At 40.7% G+C, this 10,797-nt stretch overlaps 1 protein-coding gene across 1 annotated transcript; it reads left to right on the top strand.

Annotated features, from left to right (window-relative positions):
- Positions 1-1,294: 1,294 nt before the first annotated feature.
- On the top strand, positions 1,295-8,096 carry tcf23 (transcription factor 23). Its single transcript, XM_086189367.1, has 5 exons — positions 1,295-1,527; positions 1,690-2,008; positions 2,206-2,352; positions 4,570-4,734; positions 5,323-8,096. The coding sequence occupies exons 2-5, from the start codon at positions 1,841-1,843 to the stop codon at positions 5,446-5,448; spliced, it is 606 nt and encodes a 201-aa protein (XP_086045493.1). The 5' UTR covers positions 1,295-1,527; positions 1,690-1,840; the 3' UTR covers positions 5,449-8,096.
- Positions 8,097-10,797: the final 2,701 nt, after the last annotated feature.

The raw sequence follows: 10,797 nt of genomic DNA, 5'->3' as shown, positions 1-10,797 counted from the left end.
CATTTAGGTTATTAAGAACCGGTATCTGTCAGACTCCATGCTGCCATGCTACAGTTTGGAGTGCATGACTTCCATTCAAACTGCCCAAGCCATGATAACCCAGCTGACATCATTATGACATCATCAGGGGGTAATTTGAGAAAGTTCCAAATTCACCAGAGATGTACAACTGGTGCATTGGCTGAGCGGCACTTGTTTTAACATAACTCACACGTTATCTAACTGAAATCAGTGGGTTTTCGTTGCATTTATTTTTACGCATAATCACACAATTAGTCATTGCTATGGTTTGATGAGATTAGTAACTGACAGCATTTAGAGGAAAGGCCGTTTCACTTGAAGCCAACTGATGAGATTTGGAAGAACTAGTCAGGAACGAGATGAAACAAGGCTATTAGTGTATGAGTTGACATGGCAACAGTCTTAGTCTTTCATGAATAGCTTAGATAATTCGGACCTTTTTTTTTTTAAGATCTGTCAATTTCTGTTGTTTGTGTGGATCTTGTTCCTTTTTTAAACTTTTTTTTGTAGTACAGGATTTATATCCTGTTTGCCCAGCATACTTCTAGAGGGTAGAATTCTCAAGCTAGATAATGATATAGAATCTATACCTTTTATCTAGCTTGAGAATACACACTCACAAACCATAGGAAATCAAGAACATGTAATGTTCATGTATGAACATTACATGTTCTTGATTTCCATGAGAGATACGTGTTTACAATAGGGATGAACAAGTCAAGTTTCTTTTTAAAGCTCACTACATGGAACAGACTAAAGTCATTATAATGAAAAGAGATTTATGACAATAGTAACCCTGGATCCAACGTACAATGAAAATAAATAATGAAATCAGGTTTTACCTCAAACCTTTAAGAAAAAATAAGTTAGAACAATGACAAAAAAAAAACATCAACATAAAACTACTGTGGAAAAACAATCAAGATAAAGCAAACCAGCATCATCAGAACCATGAGCTGCTGGGAATCAGGTTAGTTGGTCACAAAACGAAGGTCAACAGTATGTTTTTCATCCAATCCCAATAAATCTTTACATGAAGGTCACCAGTTCAGACAGTGCTGAAGTATCAAACCACAACGTATCTTTTTGGTAATCCTCAATGTTGCACTGCCCCTGAACCTCCTGTCCCACCCTTGTCCAGCTGTTACCAAAACTTTCAGTTTCCCAAGCCCCCCAGTGCCCTGGCTCAAGACACCCTCCAGTTCCTGCACTCCCCCAGGCCTTACTGCCTGCCTGCATTCTCTTCTTGGCAGTCAAACAGCCAGGGGAGGATCAGGACAACCGCGCAGCTGAGATAAGGACCACATGAAGTTCCTTACATTACCTCACTCGATAAGGAAGCAAGACTGAGAGGCAGAGAGCAAGAGGGAGGGTCCAGCTTGGAGGAATTCTCTGGATGGACGGTGATGTACGGAGAAGAAGTCGGTGATTGAGGAGTTTTCATGAGTTGTTTTGGGGTTTGGGTGTAACTGGGGGTCCAACAGAGTCCTGGTGAGCTCTGGAAAGGTGTGTGAACTTAGCATTACTGAAAATGACAGTGTTTGTTGTTTTCTTGAGAACAAATTGATATCTCCTGTTCTTGACTTTTGAAAATGTTGAAATCTTGATTTTTGAAGATGCACTCAGATGTGATGTAAAGATGACCTCAGACTGTGTGTTCTGTGGCAGGAGAGTGTTTATTGGATGATAGCCACCTTTACAACAATCTGCAACACTGGGAAGCAAAATTCCACCCAGCCAATGAAAGTGTGGCTCAAGTTCTTGAGGCTTCAGGACAGTCTGCTCCCATCTTTGGGTCAGTATCGCTTGGTGAGCACCAATGGCGTTGAATCCTCTGGAACGTCTCATGGCAGTTGCTGTGAACCATCAGCTTGTTTCCAGCACCACAGTCGAGCTGCAGAGCCAACAGCTCTCCACAAGCCTCAACCCAGCATCCCTGCACGGACGCAGGCAGAGCATTCGCAGCAACAGGGAGCCAAGGAACTGGGTAAGTTTGGTGTTCATGTTTGAGAGTGAAGCCTGACTCTGGTTTGAAAAACAGATTTGGAGACGCAGCTGCTGTCGATTCTGAACATCCAAGCGGAGTTGTATTTGAATATATCAGGATACTCGAGAAAGCATGAAAACCTCTCCCTCAAATGTTCCATGTTTGAGCTCTAAATGTGTCCTTTGCTACGGCTGCAGCCTATGTGTGAGTCCAGGTCAAGTTCTGGTTCTGCTTGTGGATCTGTGGTCCAGACCAGGACTCTACGCTGTCAGCACTCCCCAGAAAATGCAGCGAGAGAGAGGAGCCGTGTACGCAACTTGCGACAGGCCTTCCACAGCCTTCAGGTAGAAACACAGTTTATATTCTTTATTTGAATCAGCCAGTCATTTTAACGACTGACTCCAACATTTACAGAAATTTAATTTATTGCACTGCATAAAATTTCAGTGGCTGTATGGATATCAGGTTGTTGACGTGTCCAGTGCCCACCAAATATTTGCATTACTCTTTTTAACTTGTATCCTAACTTATTAATATTCAATTTTTTGATGAGTTCATGACACTTTCTCTCCAATAGTGATTCATGCCAAATCTGCAGAGAGCTGGAACCCCTTTGCTCTGCTAGGCTCTGCTAGGCTCCGCTAGGCAATAACATGCATTGGCAGCAGGCCAGTCACAACCTAAATACTGAGAGAGTAACCACCTCGTGGGGAGCCTAGTTACAGGTACCTGACCCCAGAATCTTCAAGTGGCTATAGGTATCACTTCACTCGGTCTGGCCTTGCTACAATGTCAGGGGCTCTTTTCACTTCCTGGGTCGCTGTTAACCAGGATGGCCCAGCTCTGTCTACTTTTACCCACTCCAGGCCTACTGCTTAGGAACGATCGTCTGGACAGCCGCTGGGTTTGGGAGGACTTTTATCACCTGCTTTAATAACCACAGTGTTCTGTGGAATGTAGTCCATCGCTATTGTCAGAACACTTATTCAGATTAATTTCCCGCACATTTCCCCCTTTAGAGAGCCAACAACCAAACCACCGCGTTGGTCTTGTCCCTGCACCCGTAGCATTACCTTCACCAAGCTCTCCATTCTCCAAATTTAGAACGTGGGATGAATGCGGCTCCATAAAGCACAGCACAGGATCACTAGCTGAGCAGCCAACACTGGGCTAACATTGATCTGCTGGGTTTCCTTGGTCTGTTGTTCATTCCCTAGACTTTTCACAGTGGAACTTGTCAATCCTGAAGAAAACAGAAAACGTTCACGCACAGTCAGTCTGATTACTCAAGCTGTCAAAGGCTTAGCATTTCTTAAAGCTAAGATAATCTTTTCATTGAAATATATAGATCCCATTAATAATGAAAAAAAGACGACAGTAAGACAGAATGACCAATAGCTAGGAAGCAGTAGCTATATATGAAGACAGGAAAACAGACATGTTAGAACTAAACCTGTCACTTAACCCACGAGTCCATCAGTGGATTGAAAACAAAGCAGATGTCACGTGAAGAAGTGACTGTTTGCAGGCGTCCACTCTGAAGCTACTTTTCTGCTTCCAACTTATAAAAGAGCTGTAATACACTACTTTTCCATTTATGAATATCTTTGGGTCATTATCAAGAAAAGTAGTTGAATGAAAGCAATGATAACTTGTATATATGCTGTATGCATGTATTGTATACATATAAATTTAGATAGGCATACACACACACACACATCAAATTATTATAAAAGCTGAGGACGTCTGTAGTGACCCAGCCTGCCCGACATTCTTTGTTACTCCCTTCTCATGCGCTGTGCTCTACTCCCCTAAAAGTATACATCATGCAGTCTGTTTGTACATAAAACCTTTTCCTAAAAACACAAATGCCCTCTATAGGAAGGGCCAAAGTCTGAGGCGGCTGAGGTCCTTCAACATCTGTCGGACAATGCTGCAGATATTTTATGAGTCTGTAGTGGCCAGCGCCATCCTCTACGCTGTTGTGTGCTGGGGCAGCAGACTGAAGGTGAGGGACGTCGACAGACTTAATAAACTTATCCGCAAAGCCGGCCATGTGGTAGGAGGGGAACTGGACCCTCTGACAGCAGTGTCACAGAGGAGAATGCTGTCCAAGATTAGGACCATTTTGGACAACACTTCACATCCTCTCTATCACATGCTGGCCAGCAGTAAAAGTACTTTCAGCCACAGACTCATACCCCCACGTTGCACCACTGAGCGCCACAGGAAATCATTCCTACCAGTGGCTATCAAACTGTTTAACTCTCTAAGATGCAGCCCATCCTGTAGAGTTGCTTTTTTCGGTTAAATCGTGCAATACAAATATCCCATTCAGTGTAAAAATGTAAATATGTACGAAAGATATCTCCTCATATTCTTGATTCTCTATTTTTTTTCTTTATTATGTATTGTTTTTTACTGTGAATTGGAGCTCTGCAATCCAAAAATTTCCTGCGGGGGATTAATAAAGGATTTCTGAGTCTGATTACACAAGAAGAACCCAGAAGTGTATCAGTGAGGTGCAGAAAGAGTTGAAGTCTCGTCCTGTCTGTCCACAGGCTGCTCTGCCCTCAGTTCCTCCTGACACCAAGCTGTCCAAGCTGGATGTTCTGGTTCTGGCCACTAATTACATAGCCCACCTGACAGAGACCCTGGACCAGGGAGGGATGTTGGCTGAGCACAGCCTGCAATCCAGGCCAGGAGGATATCTACACCCTGTTAAGGTAATTTGGCAGCTTTGGTTAGTGCTAATAACTCTGTACTAATACACAAAGTAGACTGGTGGAAACAGGAACTACTCCATCCTGGTGAGCTTGCCGGGTACTCGGGTTCCCTGTTGAGAGGTGGATTTAACTTGGCCAGTCTCCGCCCTTGAGTCTGTAATCCTGTCAAGTTCTTGAAGACAACAAAGAGGAAATACTCTACTAAAGTTGTTTGTTTGTGCCCCACAGTTCATACACAAGGTCACCCCGACCTTCAGCTATTTTAAGCTTCCCTGTGAGAAACAACTTGCTATCTACAACGTCACTGTCGATAAACACATCAAACGCAATCCTGATAAATTGCACCATCATCAAGAGAATTGTAATCTTGACAAATAATGAACTGAACCAAATATGAGCGCTAAGTTGTTTTATGCTATGATTCATTCTAATAGTTATAAACTTGTTTGCACGGGCTGTAATATATATATACCCACATGACTGGTAACAGTGAGAGCAGCCTGACGTCACATTTTGCCAAATAACTTTCATGTTGACGTTTTGTATGTGTGGCTCAGAGTTGATCGAGTTGACCATCTCTCTCCTCAGAAGTGGCCCATGCGCTCTCTGCTCTACTGTGGCAGTGTGGGAGAGCTGCTGTCAGGAGTTCCAGGCAACCCTGGGCAGGATGGGAAGCACCTGAAGAACCACATCTTGGAAGGGGACAAAGAGTGATTGTCATGTTTTGGGCATGAGTTTTACCACATTTCTCTAGTCTTAGATCAAGTCCCAAGTGTTTGAGTTATGACAGTCAAGAGATGGAGATCGGTAACTTTTGAAATGTCAGACTCTTTGTTTTAAGGAGAATTTGCTGGGTTTACACGGACACTAATATTTGGTGAATAATCACAACAGCCCAATCAGATGAAAAATATCTCATGAGACCACCTCAGCTGGAATAGACAGACTCGACTGGAAGGTCTAGTCAGATTTCATAATGCACTCAATAGCCAAATTCCTCAATCAAGACCTCAAATCCATTGAGAGATGAGTGAGAGACCAGTTTAAGGTGCTTTGTAACATATTCCAGGGTGTGGAGCAGCAAAATAAAGAATATTAACAAATACAAACCGTGTAAACTGGGCTATTCAGTTATAAGCTGTAGTTGCTGGTGATTCAAGGCACAAATGACCAGCGCTTTCTGCCCCCAAAAGCAAGAGATGACTCTTAATTTATCTGGATATGAAGGTCAGGGCTGAAATTCATCTGCAGATACAAGGACAGTGGCCATGTTTAGCTCTTTGTCAGAAATATCAGTTTGTCCTCAAGTTCTTTCATTTCTTTCTGTAGTACAGAAACTTCATGTCATCCTAAAGAAGATAAAGAGACTGATAAAAGTTAATATTCCATCCTTGTGAGAACGTCAGACAGAAGGAACCAACGAAGAAAGAGAAAATGAAAAAAATGCTCCACTCAACTTGAACAAATCACTCCTTGGAATGAACCTGTAACAGAGATTGTTTTGGTCACACGTGTGCTTTTATATAAAGTGGCATGTTTGTGTGTGTGTGTGTGTGTGTGTGTGTGTGTGTGTGTGTGTGTGTGTGTGTGTGTGTGTGTGTGTGTAGACAGGCAGATGAGCGGTAAGGGAGGGATTGTTATGAGAACATGGCAGCTGTCTGACCACTTCACATCTGCAATAATGACCAGTAATGTGCCACAGAATGTAAGCTTTCACTCTGAGTAAAACACCATTACAGCACTGCCTTGTGTGTGTGTATGTGTGTGTGTGAGAGAGAGAGAGAGAGAGAAGTAAATATTTTAGAGGCAAAAAATCAAAATAGTTCATATTAAACCTCAGTGGTTCTGAACTCCTGACACTGACATTTGCTTGAATTATTTCACACAAATGATTATCAAAAAGATGTTGATATTTTGAGTTTAATATAGTGAGAATTATCTTTTCTGCAATGGATTATCAGCAAAAATCAATTTGAAGGTCAGATTGACATTACCAGATGATAAATAACAAACACTGGTCTTTGTTTATCGTGGATTGTGACTTCAGATTAGAAATAAGACAATAGGACTTTATATGTACACTGTATATTCTTTCATCTACATTTTAGACACAAATTTTCAAAGAATGAATGTTGATCGTTCCCTCTTTCAAGTGAAATTAAGGTGGAAATGAGGAAGTGTATTGCATTCATTTGAAAAAGATCTTTGTTTTAATTGAAAAATATAATCTATGATGTTTCTCTGAATTCATGGGAAATTTTTCATCTCTGTCTTTAACGACATAAAGCTGTTGAGAGGAGAACCTCTCAGTCACCTGCAGGGAGGACAAACATGCACTGCCATCGTCTATGTAGAAGGACAATATTCATATTTTATAAATGTAGTCCATCATTGTAAAAAAAAAAACAATATACTGTAGAACAACTTATTGTAATAATGTCAAATACTTGACATCATCACAGGAGAAGTTGACGAATTAATAAACAGCGTCATACATTAGAAGGATGCTATAAATCAAGGGTCTGTAAATCATAAAAGGTGCAATGTGAAGTGTTGAACTTTTGAATTATTTAAAAAGGGTTTGTTTTTGCTGTTGAATTTGGAAATGGAAGCATTTTTCCTAACTTTCCCCAGCGTTAGCGATGTCAGCAGACTGTGAGATCCTGACCAGTGTTTACGAGCTGCTTTTAGTATGTTACATCCTGTGAGAGCATGTTCCTCCCTACCCTCCGTCAAGATATTGGCACAGTTTGTCAAGAAAAAAAAAAGTACAAAAAGACTCTTCTCAGCCTTTCCTTCCAGAATATGTAGTTTCTGTATCTCCACTCATAATTCATCAAACATCACATTTTGTTGCTGTACTGTAACTGCAGGAGTGAGAGTGTCCAACTCAGTAAGTCATGTTGATATGTTTTTCAGGGCGGATAAGACAAGAGTACAGAACTTCTTTCTCATCACGGATGAGATCCCAGACTAACTGAAACCATCCCCTCCTTGAACAAGATGGGCTCCGCTCCACTAGTAGAAAGCCAGCATTCAAGGCTAGCTCCATAAATCTGTCAGGGGGAGGGGGACAGCGGCACTCATTTCCAGAGAGCAGTCATGACTAATTTGGGGCTGCCAGACTACTAAGGCAGAGGTTACAGATGTTTTGGTAAAACCAATGCAAGAGAGACTCGAAAACGTTTGAATTATATGTCAAAACTCTGCAGAACAAAATAAAGAGTTAAGATACATGGGAATTAAATAAAGCCGCATGATTACTGGATAAAATACAACTAAATTAGAAAAATATTTGTCTAAATGTCCATTTATGAATGGATCTACATTCTTTGCATCCACTAAGTAGTCCTATTTTTATTCCGTTCAATATAATACATGGGAAGTAGCATTTTTGTGCTACTTGATTGTAGAAATGACGCTCTGAACATCAAAACTCTATTAGTTAAAGGTGGAGCTTTAGTTTTTGTTTTGTTTTTTCAACCTGAACTCTAATCTCCTAACATTTCAGTCTAATTGAGTGACAGCAACAATCCTGTTTGAAATCACTCCCGTGTGGAGCAGGGGAAGAGCTGCCTGCAACTGTAGTGTGATCCAATGGAGCCAAACTGTGTCTCATTAAGACAAAAAAAAAGAAGAGTTAAATAGGTTTTTAAGTTAAAAAGAAAAAAAAATAAAGAAAGGTAGCCCTTAAGAAGATTTTTAACAAATAAGTGTGCAGTTGCAAATGAACACCTACAGCAAACACAAACCGTGTCCAAGTCTACGATCCACCTTCCTTTTAGGTCGCTAGTTAGGAGGATCAAAACTACTAGCTAAACGAGGCTAAAAGGCTCTTAAAAGCTGAAAGTGACTGAAGCAAAATCATCGTTGTGGAATACTAGAGAATAGAATAGCATTCTATGTATAGAATACTTCAGGGATGGAGTGTTTTTGTTGTCCAACAGGACGTTAGCGTCACCATGGGTTCTCTGGACCAAAAGCCAATAGGGTTGCTACTTTGGATCATTACTGAAAATCTGGTCCGCAGTGAACGAGAGTCTTTGAGACTCTGAGAACACATTTTGTTCAAAATGATCACTTTCACAAATCAACATCGATTGTGTGGTTTTTGAAGTGTAAATGTAAAAAATGCTCATGCAAAAAAAGCCAATGTAACGCGATGCACCGACAACCCCGTGGACAAGACTTCAACGTCAACACACCTCGTTTTGCTCTTCCTCTGTTTTCAGCGCGATCATGTTGCCACTTGTTGAAAACCAATGTACTGAAGACACATTTAACACACAAGAGCAGTATTTACAGGCACATTTTATTTACTAGAATAAAATTCTAAAATTTATTAAATCTGTGTAAACCACTGACCTTATTGCAGGGATTTAACTTGAACCCATTGTCACAGCCTTAAAGACAAGGGAACATGAAACACTTCCAGGTTTTTGGACTCATTCCTGTGCTGATTTTGAGGAGTGAAGCTTTTTTACCTCAAAGATAAGTCATCAGCAGAAGAAGCTAAAGAAAACACATATCTTTGTCAGATCAATAAGGGGACCGATAACTCTCATACAATAATGCTTCAGTTTTTTTTTTAGCACCAAACAAATCACAACTTGCGTTTCAATAAAATTTGAACAGGGAGTCCTTTCAGTTTCTGGTCCATGAGAGACATCACCTTCATTTTGCACTTCACTCCTTGCTGTAATGAGAAATAATCAGATTCAAATCCATGTGTACACCGTATCAGGACATTTTCACAGTTGCGGGCCTTCCAAGTGAAGACAGCTATTTTTATGCCACTGGAAGAGTTTCAAGAGAGCATGTATTCAAACAGTCTTCCCCTCTCATGTCGGGAGATTATAAACATATTTCTACTATCTCCTGCTCATTATGGCCAGTACATGCTGATTGCAGGCTGGATTTATGGAGCTCTGTGGCCACACTCCCTCTGCTTTGGCTGCCTGCTCCTGGAACTGAGCTGGAAATGTTGGATAGGATGAATGTGAGGAGGAGGAGGAGGAGGAAGATACAAATGAAACGCAAGTTGAAATAGAGTATGGAAAATACAGGACAAAGGAGGAGGAGGAATGTGACTTGACACTTATCTTACTGCTAAAAGAACTAATATTATCAATAATCTGAGAGTGCATCTATCTTTGCTTGTAAATTAATGAAGCCATTGTTTATTCATTAATTACTACCGACTGCTGGGTCGTGTGATGCATTTATGCATCCGTCCTTGTGTTTTTCTCGGTCTACAGCATGACAAAGGTGGGCTTTATGAAGAGTATCTAAACACAACCTAAATTCAGATTGACAGTGTTTGATGTATTTCTCTGTGATCCATTTGATTTATTTTCTGAAGGACGTCCAGGAGACGACAGACGTAGCCAGACTGCACGGCGGGAAGGGAAATGCACAAACTGTGTGATAAGAGTCTCCCCCGGGATCAGAGAGTCAGAGTCCTGGTTTCCTCAAAACATCCATCGGATCTCCCAGACAGCCCAGTCTGGGCAGCAGCAGAAAACATATTCTTTGCTGTTACTACACTTCAACTGTTTAGTTTAAAAAGAAAAAAAAAATCTAGAGCTACATATTTACACTGGCCCAGTTTTCTGGTATCTTCATCTTAGCTCACCATTTGTAATTTATGATGAGGACACAACAGTTACATCTACACATACACATTAGATTTATGGCCTTTTCCAAATATTTTGGAAGTAAAGATAATACATTTTAGGTGTTTTTCAGTATGTAAATATCTTATAAACTTGTCTTTATATTGACGTCTTTCACTTTTCGTATCAGCCATCGGCCAAATCTGCTGTCAGCATGTTAGATAGCAGCAAACAAACAAACAAACAATATCCTGCATTTTAAGAATGCTGACTTCATGGAAAATCAGCCTGGACATCAAACAAAAATGACATCACCATAATATACACATTAAACAGTAAAGCAACAACTAAATTCATTTTGCCTCTTTTATATTCAGATGATTCATACAGTCATGTAGTAGTAATTATTCTGCATGAATATTGACATTCAACTTGTTGCCGGTGTGAT

This window comes from Aulostomus chinensis, chromosome 20 (genome assembly GCF_037954235.1).
Source record: "Aulostomus chinensis isolate RoL2024-O1b breed Wild chromosome 20, RoL_Achi_v1.0, whole genome shotgun sequence".
In the NCBI taxonomy this organism is placed as follows: Eukaryota; Metazoa; Chordata; class Actinopteri; order Syngnathiformes; family Aulostomidae; genus Aulostomus; species Aulostomus chinensis.
This window is presented reverse-complemented; position numbering and strand designations above follow the sequence as displayed.

Coding starts and splice junctions, on each gene's coding strand:
- tcf23 (XM_086189367.1), top strand. CDS start 1,841: ATGGCGTTGAATCCTCTGGAACGTCTCATGGCAGTTGCTGTGAACCAT. Junction 2,009..2,205: donor ACAGGGAGCCAAGGAACTGG/GTAAGTTTGGTG, acceptor CTACGGCTGCAG/CCTATGTGTGAGTCCAGGTC. Junction 4,735..5,322: donor GATATCTACACCCTGTTAAG/GTAATTTGGCAG, acceptor CTCTCTCCTCAG/AAGTGGCCCATGCGCTCTCT.